Below are 19,836 nucleotides of genomic sequence, written 5' to 3'. Positions count from 1 at the left end.
ACAAGACAGTGCAGGCACACTCAAAAACTAAACAGCTATTTTGTCAACCAATTCTAAATATATCCATGATGCTATTTTAAATTACTAATGGTTTCAGAATCAATTAAGCTGCATATTATACATGGATAAAAATGGCTACAATCCTATTTAGCTGTAACAACTTTAGTGTACCTAATATATTAGTCAACACAAGAATTAGTTTTTAGTTTACAAGAAATAAACATTAAATATCATATAACAAACAAAAAACATCTGTATACCTACGGTAATGTGAAATTAGATAATCCATTAAAGAAATTCAGTTAAAACACACTGGATGAAGTGACAGAAGAAACGGCTTCCTTTTAGCTGGTATACAAGTCTTTAAATGCACAAGCCTGAGCATTCCTTAGACAGGAATCAAACTGAGAATGCAAGACTCAGACCTCTCTGACCAGCTGCTGACAAGCCGGAAGACAGCAGGGCTGACCCAGTATGCCTACGCTTTGTGCCACCCTCTAGCATTTCTGAGACTTTGCCAGATATAGCAGTTTTTCTGTGTGGGTGTGTGTGTGTGTGTGTGTGTAAAAGTAAAGATAAAGCAGAGAATAAATATCAAATAAAAAACATGAAGAAATTAAATAAAAATATTTATTTTATAATATTTAATTTATATTGCTTTTCATGTGAACAGATTTGGTGCTGTCTAACCTACACCTATAACTATGACCCTAAAACAAAACAATTGTTTACCAGGATTATTAAATTCTATACAATTATACATTGTTTTGTATAAATATAGTAACAATGGGAATTGATTTGTCTGAAAATTAATATTTACAAGCTGTAGTTTTGTAGCCAACAAAAGAAAACAGTATAGTAATTAGCATTTTTTTGCAAGTAATAAAATGGTTTCATACCTGGCTTGCTGGGCTAGTTTGACTTTGGTATAAGGAGAATTTGGTCTTGGCTGGGTCTTCTGATGTTGGACTGAGAGGCTTAGGATCTGACATGGACCGCTGAACACTCTTTATGGGCCTTGGAATAGTCTGATGCCTTTGTGGTGACTCTGCAGTGAAGGCTTTTTGTTGGGGAGTCACATGTGCCTTGTTAAGCTTCTCGCTGGAAGTAAAAGTAGTCTCCAACATACGATGGGGAGACAATGGAGACACTGGAGAATACAGCACTTGTGGAGATTTGGGAGGTTGACGGGAAGGAGATTCATTGTGCTGCTGTGCTTGCTGATATCCAATATCTAATGGGTCTGGCTTTCTCCTTTCAAACTTGGTTGGCATGGCACCAACTAATTGCAGACTAGTGGAATAGGGACTAACGGTAGTGGGAACACTAAGCTGAGGAGCAACAACTCCTTGGGATTGTGCCTCTGGATCAGTTTGACAGGCTAAACTCTCTCCCTTATGGGTTCTTTCTGGAGCAGATATGTAGTGAAGTAGTTCAACCTTTGATGTTTCAGCCATGGTAATGTGGATGGCTGGAGAGATTCTACCCAACTGATCTGACTCAGTCTGACATGAAGAGTCAATGGAGGTCTGAATGGCAATGCTAGATTTAGATGCATCACTCTTAGTCTCTGCAGTTGGTTCAGAGTGCTTAGAATACCTTGAACGTCTGCGCCGTATTGGCTGACTGTCCCACTCACCCTGGTCTTCTTCATCTGTCTGAACGCTGCAGTCAGCAATACGTCTAGTTCTACGACGACGAGACATAAGTTTATCCTCTGTGTCTTCATCATCAGTTTGGACACTGCAATCTGCAATTCTTTTGCATGACTCATCCTCTGACCCATTCCTCAAACGAGGCATAGAGTTTTGTTTCTTCATAATCCGAACATCTCCCTGATCTTCACTATTTTTAAGTGACATCTCTGAAGAAGAGCTGGGCAGAGGCCTAGTGGACACCACAGCCTGGACCACCTGCCCATCAGCACATGGCAAGATCTGCACACTCTGGCCCTCTTGTGGAATAATTCTACCACTCTGATCATAGATAATGGAAATAGTTTGAGGTGTCGTTCCACCAACCATTACACCTTGAATAGCCCCTTGAGCTGTTGTAGCTGCTGCTGCAGCCGCCGCAGAAGCAGCTGCGGCATCTGCTGCTGCAGCTGCTGCTGCTGCTTCAATTGCTGCTGTTTTCTGCCTCTTTTGGTCTTCAAGCTGCTGCTGGAGTTGCTGCTGTAGGGACTGAATTTGGTCAAGCTGCATCCTTTGCTGTGCCAACTGCTCTCTTTGCATCACAAGCTGGGTTTCCCTTTCAGCTTGTTGCTGCTGAAGAACCTGCTGCTTGATGGTCTGTAGCTCTTGTATCTCCCGCTGCATGAGCAGATGTTCTTTCTCTCTGTGCCTCTGGAGTTCCATGCGGTCCCTCTCCAACTCTTCTTGTAAACGTAGCTGACGCAGTTTCTCTAACTCAACACGTTCTCGCTCTAGCTGTAAGAGCTGCTCCTGTTGTAGTCGCAACCGTTCCTCTTCTTTTTCCCTCTCAATATTAGCAGATGTGGTTATAGTGGTACTGGCAGATGCATCTGGAAAAACTCTAGTAATTGCCTGGGACTGTTTTTGTGGCACTGTCAATTTTTGAGGTTGTGGCTGGCTTTGAGTTTGTTCCTGACCTTTCACCAATGACTGTGGTTGAGTCTGGGGCTGTATTGGTAGTTGTGCTGTAGTACCTTCTACTGAAATATGAGACAAGGGAGCCTGTTCATTTCCAACTGATTGAACTGGCACTGTACTAGTATGCGCTGGCTGTACACCTTGCATACCCAAATTTGAAATAGGTTGACCAGTTTTAGGTGATGCAGTTGTTGACATACTACCAGGTACTGTAGGCTTTCCCAGGTAAACTGGAGCTTCCTGGGATGTACTAGTTGTCGGCACACTTCCTGATGAAGTATCTGGAGCTGTTACTGAAAATCGATTTGGAGGAGGATATCTGTAAGGTCCTTGGGCATTAAGAGGCATTCTTGGGGTTACTTGAGGCAACCTGGTGAGGCTAGCCAGAGGTACAGCAGTTACACTGGCTGAAGGGTAAGATCCATATGCTCCTCTTAACATAGGATTGAGAACAGGGGCAGGCTGGGTGGTAATTGGCAGGGTGGAGGCTATTGGTGTGTTGATGGTAGAATATATCATGCCATCAGCTGTCCTTACAGCAGGGGGATACAAAGACCTTAGGCTAGCTTGTCTAGCATTAATTAAATTTGTAAGTGTCTGACCATGTACTGTTGGTCTGCCATCAGGACCATACAAGAGATTGGCTCTAATAGATGCTAGGCCTTGCTGAAGATTAAGTCTTCCTGCAGGGCCTCCTCTCCCAGCACCGTACTGCAGAAGCTCAGGATTACTGGTATATCGGCTACCAAACTGCTCCATGGAGTTAAGAGCAGCACACATTCTGCTAATCTCTCTGGCTGTGGTGGCACTATACTGTGCAAGATTAGACTCTTGAAAATTACCAAGATCACGTGAAAGATAACTATACTCTGCATTTATATTGGACATTGAGCCATATCTTCACAACGGTAATGGAGGAGCTGAATCACCTCCTTGATGACGCAAATCTGTGTAAGATCCATATTGGGCACCCATTCCAAGATAACCTGCCTCATAGGCCTGCTTCATGGTGCTTAAATCGACTGCTAGGTCTCCAGGGTCAGTCCTCTGATAATATTGGAGACTTGAACCTGCTAAATTGTTGTCTGACATTGATGGTGGAAGTCGTCCTGGAGGAGGCAAGGTAAAAGATTTGCGCTCATCTGTGGATGCTTGTATGTTTGCTGATTGGTAGCCATCTTTTCCAGGTTGGCTTTGCTGCCCAGGCGCTTGGGGGGGCTCTGCAGAAGGATCTGATGGTGCTGTTTTACCTCTCTGAGCAAAAGAACCTGAGCAACTACCTGCAAATGGCAAATTGTAGACAACGTCACAGCAAGCTAACTGATTCTCTGGTTTAATCTGTCCAGTGAGATCTAGAACTTCTACTGGTGGAGTTGGCTCCTCTCTTTTAACAAGCTGGGTCACTGTACCTCCTTGAGTGTTATTTTCATCCAACTGCACCATCATTACCTGGGGCTTTCCTGTGGAGAGATTCATTACAGCAGGCTTATTCTTTAATTCCAAAGCCACCCCACCATATATGTCATGGCCAAGTGTAGGGGTGGTAGATGCAGAGCATGATAATGCTGGTGGAGGTAGCGGAGATATCTTGGGAATAGAGCTAACTGCTGTTTGGGTCCCTCCGCCAGTGTTCTGGCTAACCACCAAGTCTTTCTTTAACAATATTGGCTGTACTTGATTAGCTAAGTTATACCGAGCAAAAGATGCATTTTGTTGATGCTGCTGGAGCTGTTGCTCAAGGAGCTCTTGTTGCTGCTGAAGCTTCTGTTGCTGCTTCTGAAGTTGCTGCTGTTGAATGCCTAAATTTTCCAGACAAGCATCAATTTTTGGAATGGCTGGATCTGTGATAACTGGCCTGGTCTGGGTCAGACAGACTGCAGATCCAACTCCTTGACCAAAGTCGACTCTATTCTGTAAAGGATCTCCATAAATGACTGGTTGTTTTGGCTGTGATATGAACATGGATGCTGCCACAGTCACACTTACAGTTGTTGGTGTAGTTGTTGACACCTGAGGTTGTGCCTGTGCATTTAGATTCATAATAAGAGGCTGTACAGCAGTATGACGGTTTTGTGGTGTTTCTGCATCAAGTGAGTATCGGCGTGTATCAGAAGCTAGGGATGTTAAGTCCATACCCTGGTCTGTCATGATAATTGGGGCAGGCTTCATTGGTGCCCTAAGATCCACTATATTACTACCTGGACCAACTGTGCTTTGCTCTACAACTCTTGAGGTACCAGGTACTGTGGAGATTCTGCACAAAGATATGTTTCCCACTGGAAGAGATCCACTACTTTGGGAACCAGCAGCGGTGGCAGTGCTCACAGCCACGCTAACTCTTTCTGATATCTGTGTCCTTTGCAAGCTATGTTGAGGCGAAGGGTGAACTGGATATTTCTGTGGTGATGTGGGTGACTTTGCTGTTGCGTGTTGAGTCTGATATATTGTCTGTTGACTGTCTTTAGTTGGTGAAGATAAAGGTGAGGTGGAGGAATTCACTGTCACTGGTTTGGTTTGAGTGCTAGTTCCTGATCCCAATGTAATCACCATAACAGGGGAATCTTGGGAGGACTGCTGTCTTGAAAGACGTGGTGCCCCAGCCCTATGAGGGATCTGAGAGGTCTGAGTAGGTGCCACTGTAGAAGTTGTACAAGGTGCAGGGGCACGCGTTGGACTTTGTGTGGGAGAAGTGGAAGGGGATGTGGAAGGACTTGAGCCTTTAAGATATGAGAACATCTTTGATGTTAAGGAGGGTGCTCCAGGATCAGGCACTTGACCCTGTACTTTCCCCTGAACACCAGGTCTTCCTTGAGGCTGTGTGGGAGCAGGCTGCCTAACTTGAGATTGTTGGGAGCCAGTAGCATTGCTTCCTTTGGAGGTTTGGTTGCTTATTCTAACTTGACTTTGTTGAGTAGCATGCACTCTTTGTGTCCCTCTTCCTGAAGGATCATTTCCAGAGAATGAAACTGGAGCTGAGATCTGGGTAGGACTTGTACCTGGACTCAAAGAAGTTCCAGAATCTAAATGATGTTTCTTGTCAGTTTGAAGTACTCTTTCCTGGTTTTGTTGTCCTTGTCTTCCTGGTGTACGTTGCTGCTGCTTTTGCATCATCTCTGCTTTTCGCATCATTTCCTCATAAACCTCTTCAGCACTTTTTAACGATTTCTCTGCTGCAGATGGAGAGACAGCAGAGGTTTTCTCTGTTGGAGAGTACAAAGACATGAATGTAGGTAGATTATATTCACTGCCAGACTTGTACAGCTTTGAACCCATTTCAAAACCTTCAGCTTCTGAATCCATGGAGGGAGAGTATTCTGAGCAGGATGATCTATGTAGTTCTTCCATTTCAGCAGCTTGTCTGAGTTCCTCTGTTGGTGATGCATCTTCAATCGGTGAAAGGTTACTAGGAGGTGTCTTCGACCTCTCTCTGCGTCTCTGAGCCCTCAGCTCCTCTTTGTCCCTTTTAGTTTTTCTGGCTGTACTGCGAATCCTTTGCTGCTCTAAGTCTCTCATCTTCTCCTGCTCTCTCAGAAGTTCCTCTTCTTCTCGCAACTCATCTTCTTCAGAGGAGTCCTCAATGGTGGGCAGTAGTGGACCATGTGATCTATGTCTTGCTTTTCTTTGCTGCTTTGCTTCCTCAAGCCTTTGTCGTCTACTTGGACTGCTATCACTGTCATCTTCCATTGATGACACAGAGGTTGGAGAAGTTCCAGAGGTATAACTTGGTGTGGTTGCAGGGAGGGTTGATGAGTATTCTCCCCTTGACCTTTCTTCAGGTGACCCAGTAAGGCTTTCCATCTCAAGCTCAGGCTCCCTGAGGTCATGATCTGTGCTGAGTTCCATGTCACGATTATAGCTATTTGTATTATTCAGTTCAATAGTTTTAAATCGTCTCAGACCACCTTGTGAGGCCATCATGTCATCTGCTTCCCCCGACTTGTAGCTATCAGTGCTTTTAGTTTCTTCTTCAAAACTGCTAGATTGCTGCGTCAGGCGACGTCTCTCTTTTCCTAGATCTCCACTGTGTTTATGGCTCCTTTTTGTCTTCACGTGGCCCTCAACATCTGCTGTGTCTTCCTCATCTGCACTCATTTCCAGAATCTGTCTCCTCATGAACTCCTCATCAGTCAAGTTTTTCTGTGACTTCTTCTGTCGGGGTGGTAATGGAGAAAGGCCACTTTCACTACTGTCTTCCACATAATCATGTCGTAATTTACAACTGAGATCATCCGATGCTTCCTCGTCAGACTCATATTCCTGATCTTGTGTTATAGACAGAGATCGAGGTCTCTGCTGTTCTGCTGTGTCTCGTCCATCATGATGCTGTCCTTGGTCAGTGGCTGTATGCGACTCCAACAGTGGTCGCATTGAACTTTCCAGTTTTGTTAGTTCAGATGGACTTGGGGGGCTGCGTTGGTCAGAAATCCCCCTCTCACTAAGCTTCATAGAGTCCTCTTGGATCAAGCCAGTAATCTCACTCTGGGAGCTGGATATACCATCAGAGGAGTAGCCTGTATCACTCAGGCTTTGTGTGCTAGACTTGTTGGAATCCTGTAAATGAAGAAGACACTGCATTAGGTAATAGGTCATATGATCATTTAATTCAGGGGTGCCCAACTGGCAATCAACTGTCCTGCAAAGCTCCAACTCTAATCAAACACACCTGCCTTTAATTTTCAAGCGATCCTTAAGATCATAATTAGTTGCTTCAGATGTTGGAGGTGTTGGAGTTGGAGCTAAACCAGGAGCAGGGTCGGGCACCCCTGATCTAAATTATACTGGAAGATTTACAAAGTCAAAAAACATATAAAACACCGAAAGTTTATTAAGCACAATATACAAAACATGCAAATGGAACACATTAGACAAGCATGCAAAACCTGGAGGGGATGAGCTCAAAAAAATCTAAAACCAAATCTAAATCCTGAACATCCTGAAAACTGTAAATGTAAAAGTATGCTATAATTTATACTAGTTAATGACGTAAATAAACATGGCATGCAATTTGAATAGTGTACGTCACATGGCTACATGAGGCTATTTGTAACTTCAGTTCTTTGTAATGGATAAGACAAAGTTAAATGATGTTGACTCATTCCTGTGCTCTTGTAACCATCAGGTACTGGAAATAGTGATTAGCCACTGAGACTGTTAATTTTTAAAATGGTTATGAACACAGATGACATTGGTTATATTATTTAACATATAACACTGCCATCATAGAATGCGGAAGTGATCTCTTATGAAGGACAAAGACAGTGGTGATGAGGACACGGAGGGCCACTCACGTCATCGTGTTTAGATTTCTGCATGCCACTACTTTTCTTCTCATCTTTTTTATCCGATGTTCCCTTTTTAGACGTTGCTTTGATGTCCCCCTCTTTTTCTGTTTTGGACATAGCTTGTTTCTTGTTAATGCCTTGTTTTTCTGTCTCAGCCTTAGTTGCAGGAAATTGTTGAGAGGGGCCCTTGGATTGTGGCGCCCCTTGCTTTACAGGAGAAAAAGGACCACTTACTTGGGCACCAGGTGGCTTTTGCTGCTGAGGACCGGTAGGTCTCAGCGCAGCTTGCTGACTGGGCCCTCGCTGCTGTTGTTGATTGGCTGGACCCGGTAGTCGGGGAGATCCAACGGATGATGGCACAGGAGGAGGAATATCCCCTAAGCTCCCTGACATTGCTCTCTGGGTCTGGCATGTCAAACACAGCCATTCTTTCTTCTGAAAATAATAGGAAAATATGTAATAAGTACATGGAAACAATTGAGATATAAAGGGGGCAAAAAACTGTAGACAAGGTTAAAGTGTCAATAGTCAGATTACATGTGATTTATCACATCACTTACCCTCTCTGGCATTCTCTTGCACTATCTCTGCCTTTGTCACACTACTATTGTAATTCAAAAGGGATTTGGTCAAGCCGAGCAAGCAAGCATAATTGGGTCCTGGCCAAGACCGTGACCTTTTCTCAAAGGCCTTTCTGACTCTCTTCAAAGCCACTGTGTTTAACACACACAATTATTTAGCCTCTGTTAAGTCCAGGAAGACACACAAGCTCAGAAAGATGACTGATACTGTCCACAGCATGAGGCTCCTGTTTATTCAAAGTTAATAAGCATTTAATTCAATGCTTTAGGAGTGTGAAACTATAAACGTATGATCATTAAGAAATGATTTTGCTTTTGAATTTGGATTATGAGCTCACAAAATACTGAATGAGTCGCATGTATTCGGTTCTAGAACAATGCTCAGAAACACGTGGCAGTGCAGTGAATAATCTATAACGGATATATAAAATAACAAAATACAAAACATTGCACCAGGAATATACAATAGACACTGATAGAATGATCTCATAAAACCTATTAAGCCTAATTGCATTGCTATAAAGTAAAAAATATTAGCATTTTTATAGTAAAACTCTCTAAAGCATTGAGCCAGTAATTCCTACTGTATCATAGTTAATAGTTCTCCTAGTCTAAATTTAAGAGATAATTTTCAATTAGCTGTGCCCCGCTTTACTTGATTTTCCTTTCAGACTTCTATACAGAATGCCTTTTCAAATAGTTTGCTGGGTTTTGTTTCTATGCAGTGATTGAGGTTGGGTGATGTACAAGCAGTTGCATCAGTGTAGATTGGGAAAGAATTCCATGGGGGTGCTTGTTGATCTTTGGTGCACAAAGCATACACAATCATACCACAAACCTGCATCAAAAATTGCTCACTTATGTCAACTGGGCCAAAATAGCCAAAATAAGTCATTATCTAAATATTTTTTAGGCACTTGCTAAGGCAGTGCTAACCAGTTGTTAATGTTTCTATTCATATTTTTTCATATGAATTAACGGAAATCTATAGGAAGTTAAACACAAATGTTTTTGTGTTCTACAAAGTAATGGCAATAAGTCATATATAACTTGTAACTTCATACATGTTATGCCATTAAACTCTCCAAAGCCAAGCTGTTGAGTATATAAAGAAGCTCTTTGTGGTAAGTAAACAGCTTTACTTTTAATAAAATTCAGACAAAATATATGTGCACAGCTTTGCTTGACTGCTAGAGCGGGTCAGGATGAAATCTGGGGAGAGGCTGAGAAAAGGAAAGGTTCTGCCATGCAAGACAGACGCCTTTTCTTTTTGATTCTACCACCCCCCCCAGTGCTCCACACTGAAGCTAAATATAAACAGGTGCAGCATTCACTCAATGCTTGTGCAAAGCTCACAAAATGCTCCGCCATCTGTGCCTTTCTGCTTTTTATATGCTGTGTTGAAGTGGAATGGACGTTGTGTGAGTGTAGTAATTTCTGAGGTGTGCTTTTAGCATAATGGACAAAGCAGAGGTAATGCAGTGTGTGCCTGTCAAGAAAGCTCAAGAAAAACTGTTAGTGTCATTTTAAAGTGAATGATGTGTGAAAGCTGCAACTCATTTGGACTGGACGAATTTAAACAAATGCTTGAGTTCTAAAACACAGGTTTTTTGCATTAAAAAAATGTATGACACTTTTGGCTTTAGAGGTTATTAATGATGGTTTGATAAAATAGGAAAAGCCTCCGAAATAGAATAAAATGAAGAATTAATAATGTAGTATTTTGTGAGGACGTGAGTTTCAGAAAGTATGGAAACCACAGATGCAATGTTAGCTCTCACCAGACAATCTGTTAATTCTGGTTTGATTTGAAATTCAAAGTTAAATATCAATCTATAAAACTATAAAATACTGGATGCCAAAGTATAGCATTAGCATGGTACCAATCCACTACACAAGTATTTAGTAAATACCTGGATTAATGGACTAACTGTAAAACAAATATTTGCTAACATTATTTAGTTAATCCACCGGACCTGATTTAGCTAACTGCATACCCGTGTTACTGTCTTTTTGTCTGTATTTTTGCTCCTACAGTGTCTTTTGATGTTGCCATCAAGCAGGTGCAGACGTGCATTCAATAGATTTTAAATGTTACATAAACCACTTTCATTATAAATCGCTGCATGCATCCGAAAGTCTCAAAAGTTTAAGTTTCCAGATTAAATCAAAAGCCATCTACATGACTGCTTTATATTGCGCCACAATGGCATGAGTTTGTCAGTGCTGGGAGAATCAAAGCTGTGCATCATCTAACAGTAATAATACGGCATTTGTAAACAAATCATTTTAATACAGACAGGAAAATGAAGCTTTGCAAGAAGTGAAACCACAATGGACACTTCCAGTGTAGACACCTTCTCTGGCTATAAAGGGAACGTCTTGAATTTTACACACCACTCATGTTCAGTAGGCAGGGTATACACCTCTCAGAATGAAATGAGTCTTCTACCCTATAAAAATATCTTAATGTAAATGCAAATGATGACTGTTAATAATTAGCATATAGATTAGTTTGTTTTCTAAACCATTCTCCCTCCCGTTACGAAAACATGGCAAGCATTGGTCCCTATTCACAAACCATTACACAGCTCAGCAAATACAAAGATAGAGCTTGAAAAATGAAAACGCAAGAGATCAATGTTAGCAGATCAGTTTATAGTCATTTAAACTTTGTAGTGAAGGGCAGAGATGTGTACAGCTCTTAAAAGATTCCCTTTAAGAGATAGTGGGTGTAAAGCCTTAGCCTTTGTATTGCTTTACATAAAACTCTGCAACTCACTGCCTAATGGGAAAAACACACAGGCCACATAATCAATCTCTGTAAGACTGAGGGGACAAAAAGCAAGAGAAAGAAGTATGCATGCTTGTATGTTTTATGTGTGCAAGCAGAATTTATCACAGTTAGGCAGGTTTATTAAAATTGATTATACACAACAGCACGCTACTGACAAAAATTTCAACACATGGTGTTTCTTGTCATTCTTTCATATCGACATCCAAGAAAAACTCACACTTTTCATCTACCAGGCTGCTTTCTGCTAGACAACTTGCCAGTCTAAGGCTGCGAAGGATTTGCATATAGGATTTTGAAAGCGAGAACTGATGCATTTTACATACCCAGGGCCAGTACTGTAAGTGAAGTGTCTGCACAACTGACTGAAGAGAGGTGCATTTGTCTTGCCATGGGAAATAGATTTCATTTGTTTATCGCCTACCTTTGTTTTCCATTTTCTACAATCACACGCAATGCCAAATCAAGCAATAAAAAGTGCATATCACAAATCAATTCACTTGGCCATGCCGGGAACAGAGTTGGAAACGGCAGTGAAATGGCTATGTTTTTGCAGTCACTGTTCTGGGAATAACTTCATTTAGAAGAAATTTAGACAAAATATATTCGCATTTATTCATTTAGTAGACATTTATCCGAAGCAACTCTGTAAGTACGCAGCGTTCGTCTTAATATCAATAACTAGAGTGCTAACAATACTACAAATTTTTCAAATAAATAAATGTACATTAAATGTAAAACATTTAAATAGAGAACTGTTAAATGCTCTAAATGCAGCTTTCAGCTAGTAATGCAATTGTAATCTTGTTAAGGTACTACACACTACTACAGTTATTGCAGGACATTGAGGTGGCATGCTGGTAGCTGAAAGGTTATAGGTTTAAACCCTAGAATGAATGATTAATGAGCTAAAACCACTGTGTCCTTGCTCTAAGAAGAATGGTCTTTGAAAAACAAAAACAAAAAAAGTCACTTAGGATAAGAAGCGTGTTCTAAATATATTAATAATACGATTGCTCTCTTTTTTTTTTAAAAGACAAAAACTTTTACATGTAAATTAAAGTTACAGACTGTAATAGTCAGATTTAGAGGTTTGACATTAAAATATTACCATCACAGAGGTAAATGTTTGAGCCTTTCAGTTAAAATGCAGCAATTTGTACATTTACTCCAGACAAACAGAGCCATCTACAGTCCAACAAATTAAATTAGCTCATTTCTGTGAATACAAGATTTACATAAGACAATCTCTTACATAATCTCATGATGGCTCCAATGCTTTCTATATCAGAAATACAGACAGTGGTTATGACCAGAATCCTCAAAGATATGCAAAGGCTCCAGAGTCTTTTAAAGAATTAAACATAATTTGGTATATAGTATCAGGGACATCCTGAATACAGTACATTCAAATAAGATTACTCTTTTTTTCCATCTGATTAGACAGCTATGAAACATGCCAGACTGTTTGAAGTAATCGCAATAAATCTTTATTTAAATAGCGGTCACTACTACTGAACCTTCTTTTCCTGTAATATACTGCATAGACATGATTTCACTCTTCCTTCAGCCTGTGTTTTATTCATTACACTTTTTTGTGTGAAAAGGCTTTTAAATCTGCTATAAATAGAACTTCTTAAATTAAAAACAAACAATCCAGCCATGGTCATATTTAAAAAGTAACATAAAAGTAATGCACAAGTAATGCGCAAGTAATGTAATGCATTACTTTCCATAAAAAGTAACTAAGTAATTTAATTAGTTACTTTTTTTGAGAGTACTCCCCAACACTAGATGTAAATCATATTTAGAAATTACAAACTTCAAGGACATATAGGAAACCACCCACAATCACCTAGAACATCCTAGAAAATTGCATAGTAATGCCCCAGTGATCAGTAAGACTTTTAGTAAGAAATTAGTACTCAACCTTACTGTAGTACCTTACCTTACAATATGCATTAAATTGATCATTGTAAATGTCAAGACATTTAGAATTCTACAAAGCTGTAGCTGTTTTTTTTTATTCATTATCATTAAAATTGTGTTAAATTACTTTATATTATTTAACAGTATAATTATTACAAAGCATTTTTGTTTTTGGTTTTTGGATAACTCCATCCCAAAAAATTTTGTTTTATCTGTATAAATGCGTATATTGATTTTTTTATTATATATATATATATATATATATATATATATATATATATATATATATATATATATATATATATATATATATATATATATAACTGTATGTTCATTAAAAGAACAATCAGAGATGCCTCTCCACAGGTATCAGGAAAGAAAAAGGCTGGATTGATCCACACAGTTAGATGTGCTGACTCACCCTCTGACCAGACACCTGCAGATCAGCATGAGCTGTGGTTACATGACAGAGTTTGCATGGGAACAATGGTGGTACATAATGATGGTACCATGTGACAAGTTACATCTCTGACCGTGTCTTACCATGTGGAAACTATGCTTCTTGAAGAACACTGTACTATCTATCACTATATATGCTTTGGTAAAAATGTATTAATATAATATAAACTAACCATATATATATATATATATATATATATATATATATATATATATATATATATATATATATATATATAATATTAATACTTTTATATATAAAGTATTAATAGGCTAAAATTGTTGGGGTGAAAAAAGGGAATTTAAATCTATATTTGTATTGAGGCACAGTAATTTTATTGAGTGTACTAATATATTACTAAAGGAAATCCATTCAACGCCAAGCAGTAGTTCCCTAGTTTCCCCTGAGGAGGGCACCAGAGAGAGCACAAACCACAGCACATTTAATCATCTCCACACCGGGGCACAGGTGTAACCACATGCTCACACTCGCCGTCCACACACTCGCTCCGCTCTGCCAGAATTCCCATTCGCCCGTTGACATAAACAGCCACATGCGTATGCTTGCCACTCATGTCTCGGCAGGAAGCTTCCATCCCTGCTGACAGCCCACTGGGCACAGGTACTCACGCTGAGACAGGAAATGTCAGTGCTCATTAACAGCCAAGACACACCCACTCACCATCCCTACACGTCACATACCTGACCCCGACCGCTGGACTCCCATCTGCCTGTGCATTTAAACCGTTTTTTCTTCATCAATCAGCTCTGACATTTGAACACACATTTAAGGTAATGCAGTCTAATGTGGTATCTCTCTCAGGCTTTCTCAGGCCTTTACTACTCGTGCCTACAGCACACACACACACACACACACATATATATATATATATATATATATATATATATATATATATATATATATATATATATATATATATATATATATATATATATATATATATATGAAGCATTTTATATAGTATTATCATTTATATCAACAAAATTATTTCGATGGAATGACAGAATGGTATAGATAGAACGATAGAAAGATAGATAGAACGATAGATATATAGATATGGTATTAGACAATAGACTGTGCCACAGTATAAAACTGGCTTTCTCAGCAACTCTCACACTGATTTATGAATGTTTCTCACATGCGTGTGCATTCATCTGTCATGCTCTGCTGTAAGATTATGTGCGCATGCGTGTGCATGTGTGTGTGAGGATGGTTTTGCAGGGCAAGTCAAGAGATATGTGGGTTAATCCTGTGGGACTCCTTCAATGGGCCACGTGGGATTGCATGCACACACACACACACACACACACACACGCACACACCCACCCACACCAACACAGATCCTCCGGGCCTGCTGCCCTGAGTCTGAGCCTGCACCGGATTACCGAGAGTAGGAAATGAAAGATCATCCAGCATAAAGGCACTCAAAGAGCCCCCATTCAAACTCCATCAGAGAAAAGAAAAGGGGGAGAGAGAGAGAAAGATATGTAGAGAAAGAGAAAGCCATCTGCGCGTGCATTTGCATCCACCTGAGCGAAAGCACTGCAATGCATATGTTACAGTAATTTGCTCCTGTACCGCCTCACTATCCATTAATAGCACTGGGATTCATTCACTGCAGCATAAACCTGTGAGAACCGAATTCTTTGCTTGTTGCACGCGGAGAGTCTCAACTGAAGCTCCTGCAGCACCTGGGGCTAAGAAAAGACTTTGAATCATATTTATATATTAGCCTTAGAGAAGCAGTGATATTACACAACGCAAAATAATAGAGAGGAGGAACTTGTGAAAGAGCAGTCAGTTAGGATTTGCAGAGATTTTGTCTGCTATAGTTATTCTCCCAATTACACATCAAAGATGAAAATATTAGATTTTGCATTAAAGGATTGGTTCTCTCAAAAATAAAAAAAATTCTGTCAATTTGATCACTGATGTCAACTTCACTTTGTTCTGTGAAGCCCAAAAGATGATGTTAGAGAGAATGACTGGCTCAATCATCATTCATTGTATCGGGGGAAATTGCAATAAAAGTGAATGGTGACTGAGGATCTCGGTCCCTATTATTCTGTCTTACATCTCCTTTTGCTTTACAGCAAAAAAAGAAAGTCATACAGGTTGGAGAAATACGAGGGAGAATAAATGATGACAGGAATGCCATTTTGGCGTGAACTCTCCCTTTAAGCTGTGAATTCGCCCTGATTTATGTTTTGCATTACATTACAATTGCCCTATTATTCAAATTATTCTCTTACTTTTCTGGCCAGTCAAAACTGTGAAAGAGAGAAACTGTCTGGATATTAGAAATAAGACAACATGAAAATATTAAAGGTATAGTTCAGTACAAAACTTAAATTTGACTGAAACTTCAATCACTCTCAGGCCATCCAAGACATTTAGGAACAGATTTGGAGAGATTTACACCACTTGCTCGCTAGTAGATCCTCTGCAACGAATGGGTGCCATAAGAATGAGAGTCCAAAGAGCTGACGGCACCCATTCACTGCAGCGGATCCATTGGTGAGCATAATACTAAATTTCTCAAAATCTGCTTTGATCAAGCAACAAACTCATTTTAGGTGAGCTATTCTTCAATACAGATCCTTGTCTTTTTTTACACAACATTTGACATTATTTTAAAGAGAATATATTTGTTTTCTTATGCTGTTATGAGCATCCAGTAATTTTCTTTGCTTCAGACAGGTTCATTTTCTGCTGATGTAACCACCACATCTACAAGGAAAAATTACATGAACGTTTCTGAAGGAAGGAATAAATTAAAGTTGTCAAAGTACAAACATGGAAATGTGTTAAAGGGTTACTGCACCCTAAAACGAAAATTAGGTTACTAATCACTGTCGTTTGAAACCGATAAAAGGTTTGTTCATCTTCAGAACACAATTTAAGATATTTTAAATGAAAAACCGAGAGGCTTGTGACTGGGTCCAGAAAAGTATGAAAGACATATAGTCAGAAAAGTCTATTTGCCTTCAACAGTTAAACCATAAAGTTCTGAAGATACAAGAATACTTTTTGTACAGACGTAAAACAAAAACAATGACTTCATTCAACAATTCGGCCCTGTTTAAAGACTAACAAAGCTTGTACGAGTTTGGAACGACATGGGGGTAAATGAACAATGACCAAATATGAATTTTAGCCAAGTTCTGCTATACCATTTATCCCGCACCTGACATCCAGTATACGAGCGGCCAGAATTGATTTTCATCATTTTCAAATGAGAAAGGCAAAGAAACATGAAGTCATGTAGAAATGATGTGCAAATACACAACAAATTAAATAAATTGCCATTGTTACAATAAATATAACCGTTAAAAACTGAATGCACTGATATGCATAATTTATTTCTAGCCAAAAAAATCCCTGCGATCTGTAGTTACTGTAATATATACTTCTGTTCAAAAGACTTTTTTGTTGTTTTGTTTTTTAATGAAAAGTAGTATTTTGAAGTACTATTGCTGTTACGTTCTCTATTTGAATGTTTTTCAGCATCATTACTCCAGTCTTCAGTGTCACATGATCGTTCATTCATTAAAAAAAAAAAAGTACTGACTCACAATATAAACTAAACATTTGAATGGTAGACTAGAATTATCTATACTGTGATATCTGTTTGTTCTGCCCACCTCTACTTTAAAATAACAATGAAGCCCTATCACATACACACATAAACGACCTGAATAGCACCCGCGTGTCGCTGCAGGATAACAGGCTGTCATCAGCGATTAAGCCGGTGCGAGCACGCGCTGTTAGTCCCTCTCAGGGCCGAGCAGGGCAGGGTCATGTATTTGCGCTCTTTATTTACGGCTTGTGTCGCTGTGCATCAGTCGTTTTAAAATGAAATCACACAGACGCTCGGTGACAGACAGGGTGTAATGGCAATAACAAGACACACACACACACACCGCAGACCATATCAAATGTTATCTGTAATGAAGTAAGTGCCGTGTGAAAACTGTTGCCCTGAACAGCAGCTTCCTGCGGCCCATAATGCTCTCTGATTACCTGAGTGGAAGCCCAGATCTCTTGACTACACCTTGGAGCATTTGACTCTCAACCCAAACATATTTTACTTCGGACAGCCAGAGAAAGTCTAATATTCAGGAACTGACGCTGGGTGCTTAGGTTATTCTCATTGGGCTATTTGGCTTTTAGCAGATGCTTATACCTAAAGCAAATTACAGCACATTTGATACAGTCACCTATGGGCAAGTATAGAGGCACAGTGGTAAAGCTAAAACATTTAGATTACATCCCAGAAAATTAACCGCTACACCATCACCACAGGAAATCACTCTAATGAATGTCATACTATTAAACATAATCAGATGGAATAAATATTTTATTTTATTTTATTTTAATAATTAAATTAAATTCAAATTACCAGGAAAAGCAAAACAAATATACAATAATGCTATATATATTTTTTAATGTACATTTAATTATTTGCTTTATATTGTTTAAAATATAAATTAAATAATACAATTTAATTTAATTTAATTTAATTTAATTTAGCATAAATTGCCTTCTTTGGTCAGTTTTCACTTTCAGGTCAACTACTGGAGTAATAGCTCGATGAAAATCAAAAACATGTTTGTTCACACATATACAACATGCTTTGGGAAAGCATTAACGTCTGTGTCCACAGAGTACGTTCCCTGGTCAAAAAGGCAGTGGGAAATCTCCTTAGACATCCCACTGAGGACATGGACTGATGTGAAAAGTGTAAGATCAGGGCCTGTGTGTATTAAGCGCCAAAGGCGAGGATTACTCTCATAGGAACTATTCTTCTCTGTCAATTTAACTGCTTTTGTTAAAGCATAACAGGGAAAGGACTGATCCGCTGGATTTTCAGTCTCACTGTGAGATACAAATGACTTTATAGTACATCACTTTACCAAATTTACACCATGGTAACTTGAATTTTCACCAAAATTACAGAAGGAAATCAAAAAATGGCAATTAATCTGTTGATTTCCTATGCCAGGTATAATTTTTTGTATTTTTAATACTAAACGAGAGTCGCTACTGTCAGTCAGTGAAAGTGACAACAGCAATATATTCAGTCCTTCGAGGCTGACCTACAAATTCCCCGGCCCGACTGTGGCAGATGGAATGAAGTTATCAAATTAAATGTCACAAGTTCATTTAAGCACTTAAATTGGCCTGCAAGAACGATTGCTCCCTCTAGTAACAAGAACATTTATGCTTTATGTAAAATCAATCAATTAATCAGTTTTATGTTTAATTTGCAAAAAGTAATGTTTAACTGCACCAATATTTTTAAGAGTTTAGAGAGATGCAGGTCCAGGACTACTCTGGACAAACCTTGAGAGCGCACAGTCGCGAGTCTAGATTTCTACAGATATCCGTTTCTTCACTTGGCACTCCCATTCTCCTCTCCTCTCATTTCTTCATCCTTCACTATCATCTCATCATGTCTCAGCATCCATCTCTCATTTCTTCCTTCACTGCTCTCCAGGCCTGATGAGGAGATATGCAGGGCTGGCCGGGAGACGGGAGCCAATGTGACTGGGAGCTATTAGAAACGGCCAATCACATTCGAGGTGATTAACATCAGCCAATCGAGTCAGGAAAGACTAAAGGCCTTCAGGAAGTCATTATGACTCAGAAGAGCATCAGTGAGCACAGCACTTGTGTCTATGTACGTCTCTGACACGCACTACTAATTAATGGGTTTGGCCAGACCGCTAATTCAAGTGAAGACGGATCTTAATTGCACACCATACAAAGAGAGAACGGACAGTTAGTGTTTTCTCCTCAGAATGACAATGCCCGTGTGAACAAAGAGTATACTATCTACTTTATACTATACTATCTACTCAAGTATAGCTATAAGTGAGTTTTGAATTGCATTTTAGCTACAAAATACGGTCATTACATATCCGTACACATTCTGGTCTAACTGAATAACGGATGGCACATTTTCAGAGACCAACTAATCCTTCCTTATGGAATTGACTAATAGTACTGTCTATTTACAATAAGTGCAAATACCCTAGACTTCTAGGCAAAGGATATTTACACTAACTCCGCCCACCAACGTGTGATTGGGCTAGTACGATTTTTTTCCCCAGCCTTTTCAAATCTCAATAAAAATTATTAAAATAATCAAAAA

General features: G+C 39.5%; 1 protein-coding gene across 1 annotated transcript in view; it reads right to left on the bottom strand.

The window, feature by feature from the left end:
- The window catches only part of bsnb (bassoon (presynaptic cytomatrix protein) b), a 75,131-nt gene that overhangs the window by 10,553 nt on the left and 44,742 nt on the right, over window positions 1-19,836 (bottom strand). Inside the window, 2 exon segments of the mRNA XM_043252060.1 lie at window positions 900-7,163; window positions 8,129-8,329. Of these exon segments, the coding sequence (XP_043107995.1) occupies window positions 900-7,163; window positions 8,129-8,329 (6,465 nt within the window).

This window comes from Puntigrus tetrazona, chromosome 11 (genome assembly GCF_018831695.1).
Source record: "Puntigrus tetrazona isolate hp1 chromosome 11, ASM1883169v1, whole genome shotgun sequence".
In the NCBI taxonomy this organism is placed as follows: domain Eukaryota; kingdom Metazoa; phylum Chordata; class Actinopteri; order Cypriniformes; family Cyprinidae; genus Puntigrus; species Puntigrus tetrazona.
Note: the sequence above shows the minus strand (reverse complement) of the source record. Positions and strands in the feature narration are given on the sequence as shown.